We start from the raw sequence: 26,017 nt of genomic DNA, 5'->3' as shown, positions 1-26,017 counted from the left end.
ACCCCAAACCACACCAACACCAACACCAACACCCACCTCCTCCTCCTCCTCCCGGAGCTGCAAACACACACGATGTCGCGCCTCCCCTTCCTCTGGCCGTCCATCAGTATCCTCCTCATCCTGTTCATAACCTTCAGCATCAGCAACATCTTCTTCTCCCTCCCCATCCCGCACGCCGCTGAGCACAAACCAGCCAGCCCGCACGAACACACCCACGCGGAGGATGCGCACCCCCACGACCATGAGGACACGCACATGGACACGCCGAGTATCCGCCTCCCGCCGCAGCCCCCAATTGTGTTCCCGCCGTCCGCAGAGGCCGTGCATGCGGCCATCGCCTCCTCCTCCGGCGTGCTCGAGCAGCTGTCCGCGCTGGCGCCCGCCGACGCCACTGTAGAGAACGTGCTGCTGCCGCTCGCCGCCTCTGAGGCGGCGCTGACGGCGCTCGTAAACACGTTGACGATCCTGTCTCTGGCCTCGACGGACGACACGACAGAGGTGCTAGAGCTGCTCGCGGAGCTCAACGAGCACAACCTGCGCACGTCCACGCACCCGTCGCTCTCGCCGCTGCTCACGGCCCTGCACAACAGCAACAACACCACGGACGCCGAGACCGCGCGCTACCTGCACGCGCTATACACGGGGCTGCTACACACCGGGGCGGCGCTCACGGCCGAAGAGCAATTGCGCCTCGAGGTGCTGCAGGAGAGCCTCTCAAACCTGTCGTCCACCTTCCAGCACAACCTCATCACCTGCAACAGCACGCTCTCCACGGCCTCGCTCAACCTCACCGGCGTCTCCCCCGCCTCCCTGCCCCTCCCCCCCTCCGACACCCTCCTGCTGACGCCGCGCACCATCGCCGCGGTGCTCACCGCCGCCGAGGACCCAGCCACGCGCCACACCGTCTGGGCCGCCGGCGAGAACAGCGTGCCCGAGAATGTCCCCGTGTTTGCGGAGATGATCCGCGCGCGGCGCGAGGCCGCCGGGCTGCTGGGGTACGGCAGCTGGGCTGCGATGCGGCTCGCGGGCGGGCGCATGGCGCCCGACGCGGAGTTTGTGCGTGGGTTTCTTGCGGAGGCGCGGGCGCGCATTGCGCCGGTTGGGGTGCGCGAGGTGGCGGAGCTGGAGCGGGCGCTGGGCGGCGAGTACCATCTGTGGGATAAGCGGTATGCTGAGCGGCTGCGGGAGCGGAGCGAGGGCGCGGGGATGGCGTTTGATATTGAGGGCGTGCTGCCGCGGGTGCTGGCGGAGCTGGGCGGCGTGTTTGGGCTGCAGTTTGTGGCGGTGGGGCGGGAGGAGTGGGCGGTGATGCGGGGGGTGGTGCGGCGGGAGGGCGAGGAGTCGGCGTGGGATGGCGTGAGGGATGGCGAGGATGCGGCGAGGGGCGAGATGGCGTGGCATCCGGATGTGAAGCTGTTTGCGGTGTGGAATGCCGCTTCTGCAAAGAACACCGCCCGCCATGAGGACTCTGCCTCGCCCGCTCACCCCGCCGCCGCCTCTTCTTCTTCTTTCGTGGGCTATCTGTACCTCGACCTGCTCGCCCGCCCCTCCAAGACCGCCCAAGCCGGCAGCCTCAACATCACGCCCGGCCACCACCACCCCTCCCACCCGCGTCACTACCCCTCCACCGCCGTGCTCACAACCTTCCCCGCCACCGGCAAGCTCTCCCACACGGAGCTCATCGTCCTCTTCCACGAGCTCGGCCACGCCATCCACGACCTCGTCTCCACCACGCAGTTCGCGCGCCACCACGGCCCCGCCGGCGTCGCCGTCGACTTCGCCGAGGTGCCCAGCCGCGTCGGCGAGGAGCTCGCCTGGGACGCCGGCGTGCTGGTGCGCCTGGGCGCGCAGGAGAGCCATGCCCGCGCGGTGGTCGACGGGCGCTGGGAGGGCGCGGCGCTGGCCGCGCTGCGGGGCGTGCATATTGCGGCGTTTGATATGATGGTGCATGGGGAGGACCCGCCGCAGGAGGAGGGGCTGGTGGGGGTGGTGTATAATGAGCTGCGAAGGGAGGTGATACCCGTGAAGGGTGGGGAGCCCGGGGAGAGGCTGGAGGGCTATGCGACGTTTGGGCATCTGACGCAGGGGTATGATGCGGGGTATTATGGGTATTTGGTGAGTAGCTGCTATGCGGCGGATGTGTGGGGGGTGTTTAGTGGTGGGGAGGAGTGGGGGGTGGTTGGGGGGCGGTGGAGGGGGGTGTTGGAGGCGGGGGGGTCGAGGGCCGCGGGGGAGCTGGTGGAGGAGTTCTTGGGGACGAGGCCGGGGTGTGGGGTGTTTTATCGCAGATTGGGGGTGGCGGATGCTGAGGGGGAGAAGCCGTAAATAATGTGTACATGTAGCTGGTTAGAATGTTGTTTGCCATGCGTTGGATTTGTAGACCAAGTCAGTTGATAATAAACTTACTGAAGTAATGGTTTCCATCTCTTGTATATCCCGTGATGCGAACACCATCGTTTCTCATTGAAAATATGATAATCGTGTACTCAATACTCAGGTATTCCTTTTTTAACATTCAGCGTCGATGAACAATTATGATCATTGCACCACCATAACAACCTTCAAAATAGTTGGAGTCACATCCAGTATCTCTAAGATGTATAGCAAGCTAATTGAACACCAGCTCAACACCACTTCAAATCACGGTAGGCAATTTTCGATTGAATAGTATTGCCCTTAAACAGGGGAACTCGAATTAAACAGAAAAAAAAAAAAAAAGGGAACTCACCAACTTCATGAACTATCACTCGACACGAAACATTTTTCCTGTTTTGCTTTTTACTTTCCCATTTCCTTGTAAGCTTGTGATTAGTTTCTATATGCCCAACTACAATCCCGACAACTGATATCGCTTCCGCAGCAGTGTTTGAGAACATATCCAAGTGCTAGGCCAAAGCTCCTGAGCGCTTAGCATCGTAGTTGTGAGATGTGGCGGGGAGTTATTATGAGTTATATCGATATACCCCCCGTTGGCGAGCGACCCTATCCAGCAACGGTCGTGCACACGGCGCCATGAAGCTCCTCATCCAGAATTGGTATCTATACCAGACAATGCTCTTGCTATAAACTCAATCACCGGGATTTCTTATATGTATCCTGATGTCTGGTACCCGTACCTCATAGCGCCGGAGAGCCTGGAAAAGATTCATCTACGTCGAAGCCGCGGTTGTCACCTCTCCTAGGTGTATCTGTCCAAATGTTGTATAGTGAAGTGCCTGGTATTCACCCTGTTGTGCTCTGTTCGGAAAGTAACACAGACTCCGTAGCGGGCTTCTTCATTGCCATGAGATCAGGACAGGTTCTTGGCTAGGTACCCTACTCCGGAACGCTCCGGTACGGAACTGCGTCCCTGGACGGGGTGCCTTATCGTACTCTATCTACGACCGTTCCGGGATAGTGGGAGCTCGTCACTAGGAGGTGACAACATCAAACGCGTGATCTGGAGGATCGATATATGGCTTTCTCTGAGTCTTTATAACTTCCGAATATAAGTACCGGGAATCTTATATCCTGGTCCCTAAAGGCAGCTTATCTATTGATATGTTCGGGATGAAGTAGCTAGCAATAGCGCGCTGTAAGCTGATTCCTTCCCCCCCCCACTAAAAAAAAGCCTAAACTCACCGCTAAAGTGCGCAAGATATGTCCAGTGGCACAGAACGGCGTATCTGGGACCCGAGCCTTCTCGCTGCTAATTATTGGGGTAAATTCTCGCACATTATGGATGAGACAGCAGGTGGGTGGAAGGATCTCGGGCAGTCGTACAAGGTAGTTAGATTATCCTAGAAGAAGGAATAGCAGTCAAGAGTATCATCAAGCTCGGACAAAGAAGTGAAAGACAGTGTGCAGTGTGTACTTAAATAGCAGTGTACGGTTGTCCCAATTCGGTCATTCTTCGTCCCTATCATTTCACTTAAGAGTTATCCTAACCAACAGCAAGAGAAGCGGTGTCAATGCGCGCCGACGAGTCCGCATAGTAAGTCCTGTACAAGTTAGCAATACCAATCCTACCCTAGACGAGAGGTATAGACTACCTCAGTATGATACTATCTGTAGCTAGTAAGCACCGTGTTCTTCCAAGCAATCTATCGCATCTCACCTTGCCGTTTTCAGTATTTCTACACCAGATATCACTCGAGCACTCGAGGGCAGGGTTAGGGCTACAATGCCAAGCCTGAGCGCTCAGATTTTGAATTTTGACTTTTCCGACTTTTTTTCACAACAATATAAAGGGTCGCATAACCCATTGTCAAAACATTTCGCGTCGGCTGAAATATCTTTCTACTGGCTGGTTCTTGGAGGCTATTTCTCATGGTTAGGGCATGTCACCAAAACCGTTGAGCATCCGGAACTGAGGAATAGAGAATATGACGAACCTCTAACCTCAAGTATCTTCGTTCGCTGAGAGGTACTTGCGGTTGAACGGTGAGGAATAGCTGACTCGGCCCGTCAGAGAGACTGAAGAATTAATCCACAACCAGTATTTTAGCTGATTAATGCCATAACCGATCACGCCCACTGTGCTGTATGTTTGATAAACACACAACCTGATTAAGGTACTTCCCGAGATTCCTCGCCAGAATTTGGAAACTTTTGAGGTTTCTCATTTGGCGGAGCAAGTGCTCACAAGGCAATGTGTTCCGAAATGAGTAGGGCTTGGGAATCGGCCCCGAAATACATATCCAGGAGATACGTATAGGTCCTTTTGAGCAGTCATAACCTAGGATATGTCTGGTAGAAACGCCTTTCTAACTTCGTCTACTATTTGACCAGCATCCGGTAAACAACAACCCCCCCAAAGTCTCTCCCTAATTTTACTCCCAACAGCATCTGCCAGGATCAGCTCTAGCAAAATGTTATTTGTACACACGAGAGTCTTACCGGGGCTGCAGTCCTTGTCCCCTGTGTGGTATGTGTTGGTAATTGGGAAGTGATAGCTCTGTCATACCACCTCAAGTTTCATCTAGGGACCTACAAGAATAGAGGATCAGTGGCGGAGAATCCTCTTCAATTTCCGTCCGGGAAGAAGGCTTTATCGCTGACTGCGCCTTAGACCAGGAAGCGCTAAAATCAGACCTGTTGGTTAATTTTATCGAGTGATATTTTATGATTAACTGATGGATACCAACATCTTTCGTACTCATCCCAGCTCACTGTGTCGGCTATCCCTTTTGAATCTTGCGTTTTATCTAAGAAGCGGGGTGATATCTTCTTGGGCGGAAAAGCCGCGAACTTAACACCCTCAATCCATTGACCACAGGGATGGCTAGATTGGCCTCTCGCCGAGAAGCCAAATACCGAGGGGACCAGCTATCAAAAATCCCTCTTATCAATTCTTCAAGGATCTAAAAGGTCTAGGTTTTATGTGTCAGCATGAGGTTTCATTGAGCAATGGCGACTTTCACTAAGTCTTCACCATGCCATTAGGTACAAGTGCGAAAACAAGGAAACAACACCTACAAGTTTGTACCATATTTCAATCAAACCTCACTGCAGGTACAGCGCCATCGGAGAATTAACCATACGGAGAGACCATGGTCAGAGAATAAAGCAGACCAGAAGTGGACAAATCTCATACATTCACAGTAAGTGGAAGCTAGAAACAAAAAGCTCATAGCCAGAGACTGGTCCTATTCCTTAAGATTTCTAAAGGCTATTCGACGTATCCTTATTGTTTCTTGGAATTCAGACGGAGTATTTTATTCTTACACCCATAGGAGATACCACAGAGACTGGACCAGGAAGTTTGCACAGATTATGATTGAATCCAATTCGTTTTATGTTTTAAGACTATACTATAGTGCGTACCTAGGTGATTATCCTTCTTTGGCAAGACCACGATGAATGCTTCAGCCCTATCCAATCCAGTGCAGAGCCTAAGCTAGTCCGTTAAATCAAACAGACTATTCCGGAGAGAAGTAACAAGTTCCTCTAAACTACGCGCACAACTACACCAATGGTGATACTGAACCACACACCCCTTGGATATCATAAACCATGAGAACGCGGTTCTATTTGGCCATGAGGCTTCGGTTGTACGCCATCCCCCTAAGAGATCCCAGAATATGTGGTAGTATATTCACTACTCCACCAGAATCATACGCCTACCTCATCGATTCTGCCGTATCATCCATTCACCTCCTATTCCTGAGAGTGGCTCTCACAGCAGAAATGCAATCCGCTAGGTTGGCGAGATTGTAACACCGTACCAGCAGACGTGTCCTAACTCTCATCGTTCCGGAACAGTACACTCCCATTCCCAATAGTCTCCATATCTATGGTAGCGTTTCTTGACATGTGCCGCCAGGCCTGTCTAGTACTTCCGTGGGCATATCGTTTGAGACGATGTCCGCACAGATTCGGTGTCTCCAGGCTGCCAAGCGATCGAGAATCGATGTTTCGCTAAGCTCTTTATCAATTTGTGAAAATGAGTATTTACTCTCGAGTAAACGGTATCGGGTTGTCGATCGAGAGTTGAGATGGAGGAGGTCAATCGAGAGCTGCGATGGGGAGAGGTCTACCGAACGGGGATAGCACTCAAGATCAAGGAGGAGCTAAAGTAAGCAGCGGCCTTGCCGGATACTAATCGTTATAAAGGGATCCGAGGCCCAACACTCGTACTCGTCACCTATGAGATTATTCGTGATACACATAGGAAGTGGGAGGGGGAGAGGGGTAGTGACCATCGCCATCGTCAACCGCGACATGCGGGGGAATCCACAAAATGGTGCAGCTACCCCGAACCTCCGGCTCGACTAAGAGGAGAGATTGCTAGTCTTGAGGATGAAAAGTCGGAACCTTTTAATGATGACATGTACGCGTCGCGTCAAGAACTGTTCACCAGCCCGACACTCCGGATCCGATCCATCCACCAACACGAGTGTTGCAACCGGTAGGCATCAGGAGGATGAGTATCTGGGCATCGTACTCTGCCGTGGTTTCTCGTCTGGATAGGGCGAACGGTTATCGGATGTGAATGATCAAGGCAGGTTGAGGGGGCCGCGAGGCGGCGGGGTGTGACGAACGACTAGGGACGAGCGAGTTGAGGCTCCTTGCAAGGTGGGATGAGGCTCAAGGCTCAAGGTGAGATGAGGCTCAAGGCTCAAGGTGAGATGAGGCTCTTTAACTACCTTGCAAGGTGTAATGCGCATTCAAGCCAATGTATATTTGTCATCCTTTCGTGGGTTAGGGGTTATATTCCCTTCCTCTACGTCCGTCTACGTAACTGTGAAGTATGCATGTAAGATGATGGTTTATTCAAGGTGGGGCCGCAGGACGCGGTTAAGTACATGTTAAGTTAACACCTATGCCAAGACACAAGCGTGACAGTCCCCCCTCAAAAAAAACAGAAAAAAAACCTATCGCCTACTGCGTTTTCTATCAAATTCCTCCCAGGCGTTTTCTCTCCAGACGTTCTCTCGTCTTCTTAGTCCTTTCATATCAAATGAAAACCACAAACAGCAAAAACAACAACAAAAAAAAGAGAAGAAGAAAAAAGGAAAATGAGAAAAGCAATAAACAGGTAAAAAAGGAAAAAAGAGAAACCCTCTCAGACAAAGACCACCGTCATCATTTATCACTACTGTCCCTGATCGTCCGTAATATTCATGCACTTCACAGAATTCCCTATAGTGAACTATGTCTTTCTCTTTTTCCCAGCATTCAAATGGGTTCTGTTGAACTCCATAACTAAGTCCTCCACATATTCAAGTTTATCCTCATTCATCCACGTAGCTTGCTCAACTGGTGCATCTTTCCATTTAATCAAATATTGCCTCCGTCCTTTGCTAATCCGTGTGTCTAGAATGATTTCCACAGGCTTTTCAATCCCCACGATATCCGGTGGAAGTTCGCTGCGTCTCTGGTAAGGATCGGTCCCTAATGGGGCCTTCTCCAGGTTAACCACTGAGATAACTGGCCAGATTTTCCAGCTTGTGGGAATGTCGCCCAATCTGCATGCATTTTTCCCTATCATTTCAAGAATTGGGAAAGGTCCCGCTCTTTGGGGTCCCAGTTTTGGAGAAAGGACACCTGCAACTGTGTATCCTTTTTCCATTTTCCTTGCAAAGTTGATATACACCATGTCCCCTACTCTGAAATCAACCTGTTGATCCTGGCGGTCGAATTGTACTGCCATTGCAAACTCTGCAAAGGATAGTGCATCAAGGGCTTCGTCACGCATCATTCTCAGGTTTGCGTTCATTGAGACTCCCAGTTTCTCACCTCCAATTGCTCTTGAGACCTCAAGCCTTTTTGGGGCTGTCAGGTCGATTATAGTGTTCGGGATTGCCAAAAGCAAGAGCTCGTTCGGGGATTTCCCTGTAGATGCATTTATCGCATTATTATGCTCGATTTGAACTTGACCCAGAAAATCCACCCAATTGTCCTGTCTTCTATTGACCAGGTGGCGCAACGCTATTTCCATTGTCTGGTTCGTTCTTTCGCTCTGTCCATCAGCCTGAGGATTGTATGCCGTGGTCGCGATGCAATTCGTATTCATCAAACCAAAGAGTGTGGTCCAAAAGGCTGAAAGGAATATTGAGCCCCTATCGCTGATGATACCCCCTGGTACTCCCATGACCGGGTATATGTAATCAAAATACGCTTCGGCCCAGTCTTTGGCACCCCAAGATGTTTTCCCTGCCAGCAATCTGATAGATTTGGTAAACTTGTCTGTGATAGTCAGAATTGCATCGTATAGAGGCAAGGGCGGAAGACAGTCCTTCCAAATGTGCAATGTCGGGGATGAAGGCGGCAAGGCGACTACAAAATCCATTGTTACCAATTCCCACGGGTGTGATGGCGATGATACTGGATGTAATGTCCCATATGGTTTATGCCTGTTTGTATTATTCGTTATGCAGGAGGGGCAGTGCTCGACGTATTCCTTAATAATTTTTGACATATTTCTGATAAAATAGTTCTGCCGGAGCCTGTTGTATGTGCGCTCCACGCCCGCATGATTATGTCTGTCATGGGCCATTTGAAGATAGCTCCCGTGGAGGTTCCTGGGAATGCATAGGCGAAGCACACCTCCGTTATCCTTCAAATAGAGCAGAAACCTTTTATCTGTAGCATTCCTGGGTCTTTCTTCGGTTCCCGTAATGAAGGTACTATCCTCGGCGTCCTCTAGTACCAAATTCTGATACTCGTGCGACCTTGCTTGATCTCCTGCTGCAAAGAATTTTCTCTTCAGGTTGTTGAACTTGACTCTAAAAAAGGGGTCGGACTGATATCCTTCCTGAAATTTGTCGATTAAGTCATCTGAGATTCTGACCATCACGGCCTCTGCTTGTAGAGCTTCATACACGTCTTCACCGAGGGCGTCTTCCCTGCACGCAGATTGGAGTCTTGAGAGTGCGTCTGCCGCGATGTTCTGCCTACCAGGAACGTGTCGTGTATTAATTTTGTCAAATTGAGACAAAAATAAAGATGCTCTAACAAGTCGTAGGTTCTGTTTCTGGGCAGTGACATGGGTGAGGTTGGTTTGTTTAACGATATCGACCGTGGCATTGTGATCCGTAAAGATAATCGTAACCACTGCTTCCTCCACTAAATGCCTAATCTTCCTTACGGCCCAAACAAGGCAAGCTACTTCCAGCTCAGTGGGCCAGTAATTCTTCTCATGGCTATTGATTTTTTTGGAAATGTAGCAAATAGGTCTTTCTTGCACTCTATCATGGTTGCAGCTCATTATGTCCTCGATGGATAATTTCCCCATACTGTAGATAGGTAGTTGGCTCACCGATACCCCATAACCCCATTCCTTAGAGGCATCGATGTTAACGAACAACGGGACACTTCTGTCGAAATGTGCCAGGGTGGCTTTCCCTGACAGAGCTTCCTGCAGGAGTCGAAAGGATTCTGCTTGGGATTTCGTAGGTATTATCTGTTTCGTTGAATTGACGTAGCGTTTCCTTTCTTTGCCCCCTTTGGGTGCTGGTTTCAACAGTGAGGTCTTAAGGTCTTCAAGCGGACTAACCAGAGCTGCATAATAGGGAATGTGCGGCTGGTAATATCCGACCATGCCAATGAACGTTTCCAAAGCACTAAGGCTCTCAGGAAATTTCATCTGCCTGATAGCTAGGGTTTTTTCTTCGATAGTGGAGAGCCCGAATCTATCAACAAATCTCCCCAGAACTCTTGCTCCATGGAACCCGATAAAACATTTCGAGGCAGTGAGGTAGATAAGTGCTTTGTCGAGTACTCTTAAGATTCTATCGACATGCTCCACATGGAGTTCGAAGGTCTCACTAAAAATTGTGATGTCATCGATAAAGCATCTAGCGTATTCCTTATGTGACCTCAGAAGACGTTCCATATACCGTTGCATATGCGCTGGTGAGTTTTTATATCCCATGGGCGTAACAGTAAAAACCTCCTGTCCCCTATGCGTGACCACTGTGGTTAACCATCGTGATTCCTTTGCCAAACGTCTTTGTAAAAAGCCTGGGACAAGTCAAGGGTCGTGATCCAGTCCATTCCGCGGGCGCAGGCAATAATGTCTTCTTGCCTCGGTAAAGGGTATGAATCACTCCAAGAACTTTGGTTAAGGCCCCTGATATCTACCACTACCCTTCCGGATCCTTTACTCCAAACGACAAACACCGGCCATCCGACTGGTCCTCCAATTCCCCAATCCATTTTTCCTTCACCGTGCATCCTATCAAAGGTTTGGTCGATCACCTCCTTGTCCTTATCAGAGACCCTGTAAGGACCTCTAGAGTCCAGCTTTGCATCTGGCTTGAGCTTTATTACCATCCAGTCCTCCTTCGGCTCATCCACTACAGACCCTCTATCTTGGAAAACTCCTTGGTACTTGTTCGCGAGGTTTTTTAGCACCGCCAGCTCGGAAGGACTGATTCTGTCATTTTCGTTGAAGTTGATTGATTCCAACCCATACTTAGACTTGCGTTCAGTCGTTTTTGTATGAAGAACCTGCTTCAAGAATGTGTTCCCCGATATAGGTGTAGCTGGAGTTGTTGGAAGTACAGCCCCTTTGCCCGCGAAGTCGCCGGTTTCTTCATCCCATTCGCCATCTTCGGCGCAGTTGATAAATCCTTCGTTGACTTCCGGATCCAAACGCGCGTGAAAACTAGTCGGCTGGAAATCATCCAATACTCCTATCTTGATATTTTTCTCGATCTTCACTGGATGGTTTGTGCGATTATGGTAAACCACTGCAGTAAGATGGGCATCTACTACGTGGCGAACAAACCCCCCCGAGGCTGCCAGCCAAGCAGTAGCCTTTGAGTATTTTGGGGTGAACTCATAGTCGCGCCCTTCTTCAACTTCCTGGAATTTAACGGGAATGAATTTTTGAGAGAAGGATTTGACCACCGTGGTCTTGCTGGTTTTTACTACCCTGTGAACCACTGGACGACCCCGCGGTGTGACTCTTAAAGGTGCTCGAACAGATTCGCATTCCCCAATGATAACCACTTTGTTTGCTGCATCGATTAAAAACTTCTCAGGCACAATTACGTCTGTGCCTATCAGAATCTTGCACCCAAGGTTTGGGACTAGGTGGAATTCTCTGCTAATCTGGGCCACCACCTCTTCTTCCTTATCATCCTTTCCGGGAAGTGACAATTGTAGGACCATGTATTGGCTCGAGGAATGAACCGCTTCTCCGAGACCCCTTACATTGACTGCACTAGGACGGTTCAAAATTGCGGCTTCAGGTAATATCTCTCTTATCCAGCTTGAGTCAATAAGGCTGACTCCGCAGCCCATATCCAGGCAGACCCAAAGGTCTTCCGTGCCCGGTGCTATGCGAACTGCGATTTCGAGGAAGTTATAATCTCTGAACGCATAGCCATTCCCTGGGATTTTGGGCGCGTTTGCCTGGACAATCCTTGGTATTACCAGGTGTGCCGTTCTTGTGTCACATAGGGCCTTTTGTCCGATGAAGCTCGCTCGCAAGTGACCTTTTTGTCGTAGATGCGTGAAAAGACGGTTCCTGGTTTTCTCGGTGTGTCCGCAAGTTCCACAATAGAATGGCTCCTGGTCGTACGTATTTCCGTGATGAATGGTGAATACTAACTCTTTGGCCTTATCTTGTCGTGCTTCTCTCAATGCTATGGTAGTGGAATCGGTGCTTTTGGTATCTTCCTGGAGGTGTCCACAGTCGACCCAGTCATCCTTCCTTGCCATTTCTTCACAGAAGTTTTCATAATCGTCAAGTGAACCTTGTGTGACCGAGAAGAAACCATCCATAGCGTCCTGATGATCTTGGTCGTATTCGCTATCTCCCATTTTATCCATGGTAAAGAAAGCTTGTGCATCATTTCCAGGATGACCTCGCGGCCGTGCAGTATGCTGGTCCCGCTGAGTGCACATTGAATCGTAGTGCTGCCCTTTACACCATCTACAAGGTCTTTTTGGGACCCCTGGGGTGTAGTTGGCCCCTGGGAAACGGCCCTGGTTGTCACCAGTAGGTGTCTCACGCTGAGGGTTTTCTACCCCAAATGGCTTTTGCCACCAAACTTGCATACGATCCCTCTGTGACTGGGTCTGAATGGTCGTCGGTAAGGGTCTAGCTGGATAACCTTGCCTTACTGCAAACTGTGCCACCTGCATAACTCTGCGTTCCTGTTCTGCAAAACTCTCGCGCAGACCTTCCTCACAGCGGCGTAGTTCCTGGAGAAATCCCTGGACTGTATCCATTGTCTGAGGGGCTCTGAGGGCTCTTCTGATCTCATTGTCAAGCTTATGCCATGCGAAGTTGATTTTCTGTTGGTCGGCACCGAGGCCCGCATCCGTTGCGAGGGACATCATATCCATAAACCAGGAAGAGATGGATTCCCCTTTACGCAAGTTGTGGGTGGTGTAGGTGGTGCTTGGTGAGATGATCTTCTTCATAGCCTCTGCCCCGGAAAGCTTGAAGTTCTCTAATAGGATGTCCTACCAACGCTGGCATTTTTCTGAGATGTCACTCCTAAGGTCCACCTTTGTCTGTTCCGGTAAAATGTCATTGTACCAAGCAAAAGCAGATCCCCGTAGACAATTGTGTACGTTGTTCCTAACACATTCCTTACCCAAGTGTGGTATCTGATCCACAAACCTGGAAACAAATGCATTGACATCCCGAAACGCCCGTCCTTTCTCCCCAAAGTCGATATATCTACCTGTCCCGCTGGATTTTGGCATATCTGGCCAAAAGTACCCAACTTCGCTAGTTTTCCAGAATCGTCTGGAGTCTATAGAGGCCGGGGCGAGAGCCCTTTCTGGTCTACTATAGGAAGTATAGGACTCGTTACGAACTGTAGGAGATTGAAGCGGGAACCCGCTGGAGTATTGTCGATCGATACCTCCAGCATTCAAAAAGGATGGCGGGAGTCTCTCTGTGGGTGGGATGGCTGGTGACTCGTTCCTTCTCCCGAGTCTCTTCATAAGACTGTTCAGGAGGATATCCAATTCCTGTTCGTTCATGTTACCAATCTGAGCTTCTACATTTCTCAGTGGATTTTCGTTAGACCTCCTGTCCGTCTCCGACAGGGTGAGGTTGCCAATGTCTGCAGTGATTGCTGTGGATCGATCCTCTCGTGTTTCCTCGCCATCCTTCTCCGGATTGCCCTTTCTCTCGGTTGGGTATACCTCTACTGGACTACCGAAGATAGGGATTCTGGAAGGATTTTCATTTGTCCCAGAATCTGCCCTAGGCCGGGCCTTTCCTTTTCCGCTCATTTTTTATCGGAAACGTGATGCGAGATTCGAGGGACTTCTTGCTGGGATGGGTGATACGGTCTGCAAGTGACCTTTTAGTCTCCTTCGATGAATTGTGTTTAATTGCTGCGGATGCTGCTGCAATTGCTGCTGTCGCTGCTGCTGCTGCTGCTGCTGCCGCTGATGCCGCTGCTGCCGCTGCTTTGATGGCTTCGTGTTCAGGAGATGTTTTGGACGCGTCTTGGGTAGCAAGCTTTTGATGATATGCAGCTCGCTGTCTTTTCCCAGGACGAGTCATGTACGTGTTTCACGTAAAAAGAGAAGCTTAACTGATGAAAGTGATATGTAGATCAATCACCAAAGGGGAGTGTTTCAGATTATTCTGGTGAAGCTACGCTTCGAAAAAAGTTTTTATTGCGAGGTGTTGCTACCACTGTGAAGTATGCATGTAAGATGATGGTTTATTCAAGGTGGGGCCGCAGGACGCGGTTAAGTACATGTTAAGTTAACACCTATGCCAAGACACAAGCGTGACAGTAACCCATGCTAGCTACAAAGACGATATGAAGAGGTAAAACAAAAGGAAATCCCGCTAATTCAAGGGAATTGAAACCCTCTCGCATGACCTGCGACACGGAAGAAACCTAGCTCTGCCACTCGCTCTTATTAGGACCGGAGCAACTGAAAAAGCGATTTTTACTAGTAATCATTAGTAGGGCTACAAATATAATTAGGGGATCGAGAAGATGCACTGAGCGAGAAAGCTTAAGGGTACTTAATTAGGTGTAAAGATGTTTTTACGGGTTTGTTCCCGCGATCTTTCTAGCCATCACAACCGGTGCAGGCAAGGGCGCATGAATTACTCCCTCCTCGAGAAACACAGAGCTCCCTTAAAGACAACTACATATATGCTTCTTGTGCTCTCTAACCACGTATAGTATAGCTTGTCCAGTATCCCCTCCTAGTAAAATCTATTTTGAGCGCGCCGAGTATGCCTGCGCACTAAGTTAAGATTTGAACAGCCCTTGCACTCAAAACAACGTAAGCCTATGATTCTAATACATAGCATTACTTACATAACTCGTAATAGGCTCCTGATACCGTTTCTGTTTTTCAAAATCACAGATATGCTTATATTACAATGGCTTTGCCGAGTATCACATTGCAAATTGATCAGCGAAAACAGCATGTTGCGGAATTTGAATATATCAATAGTCACTGCACCTCCTGTGGGCAGGTTGCTTAAACTAGAGTACAAGGAGTGTGCATTCTCGAGCTTCTTCCGAACGGGAAATTGAACTGTACCCTTCTTCTATGTTACTGTTGAGTCTACACCCCTTGAGAGCATGTACCACAGAATATCACTCGGTTTCGGAGGTCTTGGCATCACCAAGCAGCGCGTTGTATCCTTACTATTACACAAACTCGAATGTAGTGTTCCTTGGATGGATGAGATCGTTAAATAGAATCTTGGATGATCACGGTTACTTTTGTCACCAATAGAAATTATGAGTAAGAACTCACCCTGGGAGAAAGGTCTACGCTCCTCCAGGGAAGTAAACGGAGCCTTTATCTATTAAGCTTTCCCACAAACTTATTGAATAGTAGTTGTACGTCAACGAAGCAAGTCATTCATTCCTCGATGGCTGGTAACTACTATCACACTCGCAAGGTCGTCTAGATAGAAAATACATCAGCTAGACCTTTTAGATACACAAGCAAGGCTGTTGATAAACGTGCAAAGAATGGGGACTTTGGCCGTATAGTCGTTGTTCGTATGAATTATATATATAGTCTTGCTAATACTGGGCTATATCTAGAGAAATCTGGGCCAGAAGTTACCTTCGCCGTGTTGATAATATAGAGTGCAATATTAAACACTAATGGAGTCTGCTTTGGCTTTTACATCCAGAAGATATATAGCCAGCCGGCCACGCTTCACGCCTTGTTGGTCTTTCTTCCTCTTTCACTTCGTTGAATTCGACTCTTGGCCCAATCACCCTCATTTCAGTGCGATGTATCTCTTCTCTCATGACCTCAGTCACATTCAAACAGAATTAACCCATGTCTTCCATAACCATTACGCTTCAACTTGGGCTCCGAACATCCACAAGCCCAAGATATCACTCAAAAATGGGCTGAAACAACATATCGACTGCCAGATATTACCACGAACTTCATAAACGGGGAGAAATCTGGAGCTCTATCATGATCAGTATTCGCCTAGATGGAACTCAATGTAATGCCTGTTGCTACAAACACAACAGGATCGAGAGTTGCGCTGGGTGTAAACTTCCTAAGTTCCCATCACAGCATTTCCACGGCACCTATTTGAAGAAAAGTCCTGAGAGTAGCGCTCGAGGATAGAGAAAATGTATGTAGAGAAGGGTAGTAATTGAGCATGTTGTTCCAACTAACTAGAGGGGGGAATACCCCATATTTATACTAAAGAAAGGTAACACAAAACATAGTGAATCATAACCGTATAAATAATAGAAAGACATGACTAATAAATACCAGAGAAAGAATGAGTCAAAACCCATGACTCATGATGACAAATGAGAATCCTCCAATACTATGAAATGTGCTGAGCGTACTATTTCAAGACTTCCCTCCGTGAGCCACAGTGAATAGTAGAAGAAAATAAAACATGTTTGCTTTTATCCAATCCCTTTGTAAATAAATCCGCTATGTTTTCATTTGTAGAAATGTACTCCAACTCAAACAGTTTATCCTTGTGTTATTCCCGAATATAATGAATATGAACATCAATATGTTTAGATCTTTTATGAAAGACAGGATTCCGGACCAAGGAAAGAGAACTATTATTATCACCATGAAGAATAAAAGAAAGTTCTGGCTCCCATTTTAACTCCTCTTCACGGATCGATTAGTTAATACACTGGGCTACGAGGAGTTGGATTAGTCAGAAAGGTTCTATTGACTTCTATATAGTTTTGTCGGTCGTTAATGTATGAGTCACTTTGGATTTGTCATCGCTGGGATTTCCTTGGGTATATTAGGAGAGTTCGCCTTCGTTTCTTGTTCCTTTCTCTTTCCTTTCTTTCTTTACGTAACGTCTTCTGTACCTATGCTGTCTATTACTATATAATATTATTTCCTCTTCTTACTCAATAAAACCACTGCACCACTGCTTCCCTTGTCCCATTGACCCTTACCAGCGCTAGAGTCCCTCAGGACCCCTATTGCAGGCTCCCACTCCGAGCTCTACTACCCCCTTCATACCCTGCGGAATACTCGCTACTCATCTCCTTGAGACTCTTGTATCGCATTCCTTAACCAGATCAGTTGTCAACTGGTGTCCGAAAGAGCTATGTATTCTACGTCAGTAGTAGATATGGCAATGGAGAGCTGCTTATAAGAGCGATAGGAAATGAGGGCTTCCCCTAGCATAAAGCAGTGGCCGGTAAATGAGCGGCGATCATCGATGTCCGAAGCATAACTTGCGTCACTGAAGCCGATGAGTGTAGTTGGTGGCATTTTGGTGTAAAAGAGTGGCCAATCCAGGGTATCCTTAAAGTAACAAAGAACATGATGGACTGGAGCTAGTTGGGCTTTAGTAGTATAAGAAGAAAATTGTGAAAGCATGGTAACGGTGTAGATGAGGTCCAGTCTTTTGCCGATTACTATATATATCAAAGAACCGATACTCGACTGATTAATTGTTGGATCATCAATTTTCTCCTCTTCTGTTCTCTTTTGCAGGTGAATATTATTATCAATGGGTGTTGCTAGATATATAGATTCATCGAATCTTTATTTGATAAATACACACTTGAGATAGGCTTCCTGTGAAAGTATTATGCCAGTTTTAGTATGGATCAAGTGGATTCTGAGTGTCCAGTTGTGCCAGTTTCTGTAATTTCGAATTCAGCATGGAGTTGGAGTCTGACGTGATTTTTGCATTCAATAGACTAGTAAAAGACAAGGATATCGTCCACTTATATGATGTAATGGTAGTCTCTTCTAAGAGAAATAGAATAGTATTGAATAGAGATGGCTGTGCAAGATAGACAATCAGGTTGCAAATTATTGAAAGATACTATCACTAGAACTCAATAATCTTTAACGGCTCTGCTACCGATAAGAACTTGGTTTTCTTTCTGATGAAGACTGAAGAAAACAGGACTGAAGAGCGGGAATGAGCCTGAGTACTGATACTCCGAAGACTTCTATTCTCTGCTCCAAACTCCTTCCTAAGCTCCGGTGAAGCCTTTTCTCGGTCCGGGAAACAATACCACTACTACCCCACTTTTCTCTAAGCGCCAGCAGGTATTTCCGATGCTCCAGGCAAAAACCCTTAGTCAAAGCCATTGTAATACCTGCAGCCTTGGTTGTCAGACAACTGGGGCCTGCATGAATGAGCTGCCATTTAGATGGAGACTTAATCATTGCTATAGGGCTTTCGTTTATTGTAGACTTCCGTGGCATAGTCCCTGCAACAAATCGGCAGACTTCCAATACTCAGAGGATACAGAGGATCACCGGACAAATCAGAGCTTCACTCTGGCCGGCTTTCTAGTCACTGATGAGGCATAGACTCGTCAGTCATTGCTACCATGAATAGATCCCCTTCCTAACGCTCAAAATGTAATTACTCTAACAGCTGGTAGCTAACCACACTGCTGATACTTGCATATCACTGTGCAACTGGCTTCTAACAATAACTCTCAGCATGTAACTATGCCCTGTGTGTACTCATATATCAGATAGTTGAAATGGCACCGTTACAGAGGTAAAGTTTCAGCCACTCAGTATCTGAGCCTGGCTATCTAGCAATCTTGTTCCAGGAGGGCAATGTCAGTCCATGTTTGCTGCTTATGTATGGACATTGAGCTTTTCAGGTGAGCCGTACTATAGCTTCGATCTCAAGGCTAATTATGTCTTTCATGAACCGACAGAAACATATACCTCCATCAAATATTGGCTAGTCGTCACAAGTATACAGAACAGTGCTCATATCAGTATTCCGTGACTGACCGTACAGCGGCATTGAGGATACCCACGTTAGATATGATTTGAGGGACCGGTGACTTCCTATCCTTTGATGACGGCGGATCAATCGAAAGGGGGCAAAGAGAGGGTTGCCTCACCTTGTGTGGGTATGACGAATGCCTCAACTCTGTGAGCATTGATGAGTGTTCTGGGAACACTCATGGGAGCATCTGTCTGAGCACTCACGGGAGCATTCGCGGGAGTATTTACGATGCCGTGAGGAAGTTCGCCATTCTGTGAGAAAGTTCGCCCTGCCATGAGAGCATTCCTTGTGTGGTGAGATAATTCAAGAAAACTGTGAGAACATTGGGAAGTACTCGTATGGTACTACTGACATAATGAAAAGAAGCAAAAGTTCCATAGGTGCTGTGGGTGGGATCACTCCATCCTAGTATCCCCAGAGGGGGAGGTAATCCCATGGCGGTCCAGGCGAGCAGAGCATTGTCGAGTGCCCTCCAGACATAAGCCATATCTCCTGGCGGTGTCGGAAAGGTAGTCGCTCCTGGAGCGGAGCTAGGTGCGAGTGGTATACACTGACGGTGCCAGATATGGTAGGTGCTCAGGGCGAGCAATGTCCGCTAGGAATGGAAATCTGAGGATATTGATAGCTCGGCATCAACTTAGGCTTGACTATGAACGAAGTCAGTTCGTCCTGAAGATGACTTGCACGATTGTAAACCCTTGAGCATTGGGACCTGAGATAATGGTAAACACTCAGGTTTCAGCAGCTGAACGGTTTCAATATTAGCCCGAATGCCACCTTTCTGACAGTATGGGTGTTTGCATGAAACCTTCTCGCATACACTCTCCATGCACCTCTATGGTGCCGGTCCTAAGAAACCTACACAATCTGCACTCCAAATATATTAGGCCACTCGCAAGGGAGATAAGATCTAATTGTATAAAGAGAGTAGAGGAGAGGAATCCTCTCTTACCTCCTACATATATATCTATTTGCTAAGAATACCTATCTCCGTGGTGTACTAGATACTTGTGTCAGGACAGCAATTAACCCCAACCATATGAAGATACCCTAGCTTTGTATGACGTTTCTAAACATGACTACTATTGTACATCAGACAAAAACACACAAAGTTCAAATTTTTGTACGGTATGTAAGATTGGTCGTTTTCGGAAACGCTATGAAATTACGAGCAGTGTTCGTGGACAACTTGCTTTACCAAAAGTCCCTAATTATAACACCAAAGCTACATATCACACCTCCTGTATATAAGATAGAAAAGAATTTGAATGATCAATCTTGATTTTTAGAAAACCACTAGGGTTATACTCAGGCACTGACATGTTTGTAAATACTGGCGCTTTCAGTAACTAACTCAAAAACAATAGTCAAAATGATATATTTTTTCGGGAACATATAAATCCATTGAATAAGTGATATATATGTACAATAAATCATTTTTTCGTCTCGAGTAGGGTTAATAGGGTAGTAGATCACAACCGGCATCATGTTCCATGCTTCAGCGTGTCAAAATAGATTCAGACTCCCAAATGATACTGCAATTGGCCCAAAACCTTGCACAAAACCCCATGGCATACCAATTCAAGCAGTAATAATGAATGCACCCTTGAGATATCATGAACCTTATTGTGACGAGTGACAAATCATGCACTACATTCAAATGCAATAAACTTTATTCCTAATTCCTCAAACAATTCCAAATTCCCAAAACCTAGTTGATACGACACAGTCAGCCAAGTTTGATCTACTCCTACTCCGCTCTAGTATCCGGCACGTACCGGGACCGAGACTTCCACCACATATACTCTTGGGGGTCGAGCACACGTACTCGGGGCAGGTAAAAAGTACCGGATAATGCAAGAGTTATGCGGTTTTAGACAGGGGTATAGCCCGAGTAGTGTAATGGAGCCATTTCAACTGTCTGGCGTATGAATACACACAGGGCCTGGTTACATGCTCAGAGTTATTGTTAGAAGCCAGTTATAACGAGAGTCTATGGACAAGAGACTATAGTGCCAAGGAAATAACCGAGGCAAGAACGTAGTAGAAGATATTCGTGACTATAGACTATGGGGCAGCTCTGTTTGATCTGGTAATCAAACTGAACCCTATGATGTAGCGTAGAACAAGAATAATATTCGTGGAGTAGAATACAGAGATTGCGTTGTAATGGCAGCTATGTAGTTCGGTCAGGCGATAAGTTGGAACGGGAATAGGAGGTATTGTGCAGCGGGATTAGGATTTGTAATTGGGATTTCTGTTATGTTCTTTTAGTTTCTGTTATGCGGAGGTATTAGTCATCATCGGACTATGACTGGATATATAAGGGGGCGTTGTCTCGTGTCTTTACTTGTTTTCTTTCTTTCCTTCTTTCTTTACACAACCTCTGAATTTTATTCCACAAATATTATTCTTGTTCTACGCTACGTCATAGGGTTCAGTTTGATTACCAGATCAAACAGAACTGCCCTATAGTCCATAAGTTACGAATATCTTCTCCTACGTTCTCGCCTCGGTTGTATTCCTTGTCACTATAGTCTCTCGTCCATAGACCCACGTCATATGCGTAAAGAAAGAAGGAAAGAAAGAAAACAGGTAAAGACACAAGACAACGCCTCCTTATATATCCAACCATAGTCCGATGATGACTAATACCTCCGCATAACAGAAACTAAAAGAACATAACAGAAATCCCAATTACAAATCCTAATCCCACTACACAATACCTCCGCTTCTCGTTCCAGTTTATCACCTAACCGAAATACATAGCTGCCGTTACACCAGTTGCACAGTGATATGCAAGTACCGGCAGTGTGGTTAGCTACCAGCTGTTAGAGTAACTACATTCTGGGTGCTAGGAAGGGGATCTATTCATGGGAGCAATGACTGACGAGTCTATGCTTCGCCAGTGACTAGAAGACCAGCCAGAGTGAAGTTCTGATTGCCCAGTGATCCTCTGTATCCTCCGCGTATTGTATGTCCCCCGAAGGGGCAGAGACCATGCTAGGGAAGTCTACAATAAACGAAAAGCTCTACAGCAATGATTAAGCTTACATCTGAGCGGCAGCTCATTCATGCAGCCCCCGGTTGTTTGGCAACCAAGGCTGCAGGTGTTACAAAGACTTTGACTAAGGGTGGTTGCCTTGGGCATCGGAAACACCTGCTGACGCTTAGAGAAAAGTGGAGTAGCGGTGGTATTGTTTCCGGCACCGAGGAAAGGCTCGACCGGAACTTAGTAAGAAGTTAGGAGTAGAGAATAGAGGCCTTCGGAATATAAGTACTCATGTTCATTCTCGCCTTTCAGTCCTGTTCTCTCCAGTCTTCATCAAAAAAAAATATCAAGTTCTTATCGGTAGCAGAGCCCTTAAAGATTATTGAGTTCTAGCGATAGTATCTTTGAATAATCTGAAACCTGATTGTCTATCTTGCACGACCGTCTTTATTCTATCCGCTTTTATTTCTGTCAGAAAGGACCCCCGTTACAAGTAGTTCTATTGGTTCATGAGAACTACTGGCTACCTGTTAAGGTTGGCATCATGAGTATAGATGAATGCGTCTGTGAAGTGAACAGTGAAGCCATTACCACCTGCCTGTGAATTCAAGTCTAGAAAATGCCAGCCGTTAAAATCCAAGAAACTACCTACAAGCAGCGTTGCTATTTGCAAGCCCTTCGTCATGCTGGATGGACTTTTGCTAGAATTGCGAGAGATCAGAACCTCGGCATCACAATAGTTCAGCGGATTTGTTCACAACCAGTGACCCCCTAGAGAAAGAGAACTGGCCAGCCCACAAAAATTGACACTCCTGCGCGTCGATGTCTTGTTTTTACCGCAACTTTAAATGCAGAAAATAGGCTGAAAACTTATAAAGATATTTCTGAGATTTGCGGCATCAATGCAAATGAGAGGACTCTATGGAACGCCTGTGAAAAGGAAGGTTATCACTACCGAATTGCACACAAAAAGGTCTTTTTAAAGGCTGAATACAAACAACGACACCTTGAATTCACCTTAGCCCATCAACATTGGTGGATACATGATTGGAGACGCGTTATTTGGACCGATGGGTGTTATGTTTGGCTAGGGGGTGCAAGAGGTAACATGTGGGTAATGCATAGACCTAGTGAAGAGTACGAAGAGGACTGTATCATGCCAACAGTCAAGAAACAGAACTCTAATGATATGTGGGGGGATTTTAGGAGGCAAGAAAACTTCTCTAATGCTATGGGACAGAAGGAATTGGAGTACGATCACAGCTCTTACCTATATCCACCTTTCATGGATCGATTAGTGAATACACAAGGTTACGAGGAGTTGGATTAGTCAGAAGGGTTCTGTTGGATTCTATCGAGTTCTGTTGATCGTAAGCATATGAGTCACTTTGGATTTGTTATCACGGAGATTTCCTTGGGTATATTAGGAGGTTTCACCCTCGTTTCTGTTCTCTTTCTCTTCTTTCTTTTGATACGCAACGTATTATGTACCTACGCTGTCTATTACTATATAATATTATTTCCTCTTCTTACTCAAAAAGACCACCGCGCCGCTGCTTCCCTTATCCCGTTGACCCTTACCACGCTAGAGTCCCTCAGGACCCTTATTATGGGCTCCCATACCAACCTCTACTACCCCCTTCGCACCCTGCTGAATACTCGCTACTTGTCCCCTTGAGACCACCACATCTTACAACCTGTTCTTTAGCTTTTCTGGTATTGGGAGAATCAGGCCATAGCCCACGAGGGTGGCAGAATTGTGGTTATGGAGGATAATGCACCTGCCCATAAGGCAATAATCAATCAACAACACCGTGATTATTATAATATACCTTCTCTTGTCTGGCCTGCCTGTTCTCCAGACCTCAATCCTATCGAAAATATCTGGAATCTACTCAAAAATAGGATAAATATGAGATCTCCCCATCCTAAGGGGGTGGATGAAATGAGGGTTGCCATCACGGATGAGTGGAATAGGATCACGGAGGATGAACTGTTAGAGTGTATAGATACCATGCCAGAACGGATCGCTGCTGTGATAGAGGCAGATGGAGGACACACCCGCTGGTAGTTTACTAGTTAGTAAATTTAAGTAGTTCTGTATTTTTTTCTATAAGTGTTTTCCTTCGAGACTTGTTTCTCTCCACGGGTTTTGATATCTGTCCGCCGCCCCAACCAATCGAACCCCCGGTCCTATACCCCTGTCTAAGACCGCATAACTCTTGCATTGTCCGGTACTTTTTACCTGCCCCGAGTACACATGTCTTAGTACGCACCAGAGCTTGAATACCAGGCTCGGGGGAGCTGGCATGTCTTGTACTTGTTCCCTAACTCTTCTTCTTTGGAGTACTTAGATGTGTAGGTAGGTTTCGTAAGTACTTGGCAGAACCTAGGCATAACTGTTGTCATCAGTGGATCGTCACCGTCTCTATTATATCATTACTAGTATAATATGATGTTTTGCAATAGTGTGCGAATTCACACCCGGTAGTACAAGGGAGTGCATCTAGGTAGACTAGACCAAAACGGGAATTGGTCGACCTGTTCCTCTCTGCTCAGTAGTTTGGATATGACAAGGATATGTAATCTGCCAATTCCCATTCCAGCTAGGCGGCGTGCGCTTATCGTCTCCTTCCTCCATTTGTCCAGCCGCGATCATTGACTGAGAAGGGTTTACGGCGGGGGGGTAGGGAACAGGGGTCAGCTCGGTACGATAACGCCAGGGTACAGGAGAAAGTTACACATGTATATGATCGTGACTAATCACTGAGGTGGAGAGACAATGTTCATCATCGTGGGTATATCGGTCAGTACAGCTGCAGTGGAGTCTCGAAAGTAGCATATGGTCGGAAACGGATTTTCATGTGCCACTATCGAGAATATACATGTACTTGTATCGAGAATAAATTTGCCTGTACCAACTCGTTTGGGATTGCCCAAATATATGCTACTATCGAGGACATACTATTATCGAGAATGCTACTATCGGGACTCCACTGTAGTGAGATGATTGATGCGCTTGTTCCCCCACCACCCCCGGTCACTCTACACACCCAGAAACACTGGATAATATAATCGGACCACCCCATACTCTACATGTCTAGATACCCGCACACCCCCACCCCCTCCAAAACGACGGCGGATAAGCGCTGGTGTGGCGCGATTGCCCGTTCAAGAAACACCGACATCGTCACTCTTGCATTTGGCATTTAACAGGTTTTTCGAGAGGATCTACTTGGGTCTAGAATGCCATGATCTACATTAGTTGATCCCTGGCACCACTTTGTGATGAACTTGGTTTGTCTTGAGCCCTGCTGCTGCACCAATTCCTACTCTCCCCAACTCCTCAACGCCAAAGTATGTAGGTAGATATATTTCGCTCGGTTAAATAGTCGTATGTCACCCCAGCAACCCCATAGCCGAGACACTTTGACAGGGTAGTGGGAATATGATATAAGATCCGCGCCTTAGCGGATTCCCTAGTCCAGAGTAGGGTAGTTTTGTAGGATTTTGATGGACGAAACGCGAGCAGCGAGCCAGTGATTTACGCCCACGTTGTTTTACTTTGCGCGCGAGTTTACTACTCTACATTGCCAGAGAGGAATTCTTTCCTGTGGGTGATTATTGGGAGCGTTGCATAATAAGCTCCATCTCACCTACATATTGTAGGTACGCTAGAGGGTAGGTACGGATTTCGACCGTGAGGCACCTGCTGATATGGCGGTTTCCCTGGGAACGGCGCGTTTAAAACATATACTCTAAGCGACTGCCGGATTTGAGAGCACCATTCATGCAGGTGCGGAGGTGCCAGGAAGAGTTCGGTTAGTTCGGAACCAGCGCCAGGGATTACTGGTTGGGGAAATGCGGATAGGCCCGAACCTCCCATATGGGTTGGCGGAACGGAGGGTTAAACTCTACTTAGAGTATCTACTTAGTTTCGTGAACGATAAAAAACCAATATGTAGGCTTAGAGAGTAAGGAATTAGGTTAGTTGGGAAAGTAAGTATTTTGGGTTGATGGAAGAGTGCCGTAAAATCTGAGAAATTTCGTTGCGCTGCAGGAGGGATGTTTTACACCAAAACTTGCAGATTGACGTTAAAAGTCTGCCGCTGATAGGTCTATATGCGCATTCATCCCTGCTGCAGCGCAACGAAATTTCTCAGATTTTACGGTACCAGTCTACAGTACAGAGGGTGGTAAAATTATTGCGAAAACAGGGGTTTAGCGAGTGCTGTGGGGCCGGAAGGTGGCGAGTGCTGTGATTGGTGGGTAGAGGACCTCAATGGTTTACGGAGTGAAATTTTTTTTTGTCGTGTTATAGTATATAGAATAATAATAGAGATTTAAAAAGCAATCAGTTC

The 26,017-nt window shown here is 47.2% G+C and overlaps 4 protein-coding genes across 4 annotated transcripts; 2 read left to right on the top strand and 2 right to left on the bottom strand.

The window, feature by feature from the left end:
• Positions 1 to 72: 72 nt before the first annotated feature.
• On the top strand, positions 73 to 2,325 carry H6S33_008177 (uncharacterized protein; the record flags this gene model as incomplete). Its single annotated transcript, XM_044839534.1, has 1 exon — positions 73 to 2,325. The coding sequence occupies one exon, from the start codon at positions 73 to 75 to the stop codon at positions 2,323 to 2,325; it is 2,253 nt and encodes a 750-aa protein (XP_044688368.1).
• Positions 2,326 to 7,633: 5,308 nt separating this feature from the next.
• Positions 7,634 to 13,686, bottom strand: H6S33_008176 (uncharacterized protein; the record flags this gene model as incomplete). Its single annotated transcript, XM_044839533.1, has 3 exons — positions 7,634 to 10,385; positions 10,454 to 12,903; positions 13,015 to 13,686. The coding sequence occupies 3 exons, from the start codon at positions 13,684 to 13,686 to the stop codon at positions 7,634 to 7,636; spliced, it is 5,874 nt and encodes a 1,957-aa protein (XP_044688367.1).
• Positions 13,687 to 16,977: 3,291 nt separating this feature from the next.
• Positions 16,978 to 17,166, bottom strand: H6S33_008175 (uncharacterized protein; the record flags this gene model as incomplete). Its single annotated transcript, XM_044839532.1, has 1 exon — positions 16,978 to 17,166. One exon carries the CDS (start codon positions 17,164 to 17,166, stop codon positions 16,978 to 16,980), a length of 189 nt encoding a protein of 62 aa, XP_044688366.1.
• Positions 17,167 to 23,421: 6,255 nt separating this feature from the next.
• Positions 23,422 to 23,727, top strand: H6S33_008174 (uncharacterized protein; the record flags this gene model as incomplete). Its single annotated transcript, XM_044839531.1, has 1 exon — positions 23,422 to 23,727. The coding sequence occupies one exon, from the start codon at positions 23,422 to 23,424 to the stop codon at positions 23,725 to 23,727; it is 306 nt and encodes a 101-aa protein (XP_044688365.1).
• Positions 23,728 to 26,017: the final 2,290 nt, after the last annotated feature.

The sequence above is a fragment of the Morchella sextelata genome (assembly GCF_020137385.1).
Source record: "Morchella sextelata strain SCLS chromosome Unknown scls_25, whole genome shotgun sequence".
Classification (NCBI taxonomy): Eukaryota; Fungi; Ascomycota; class Pezizomycetes; order Pezizales; family Morchellaceae; genus Morchella; species Morchella sextelata.
Note: the sequence above shows the minus strand (reverse complement) of the source record. Positions and strands in the feature narration are given on the sequence as shown.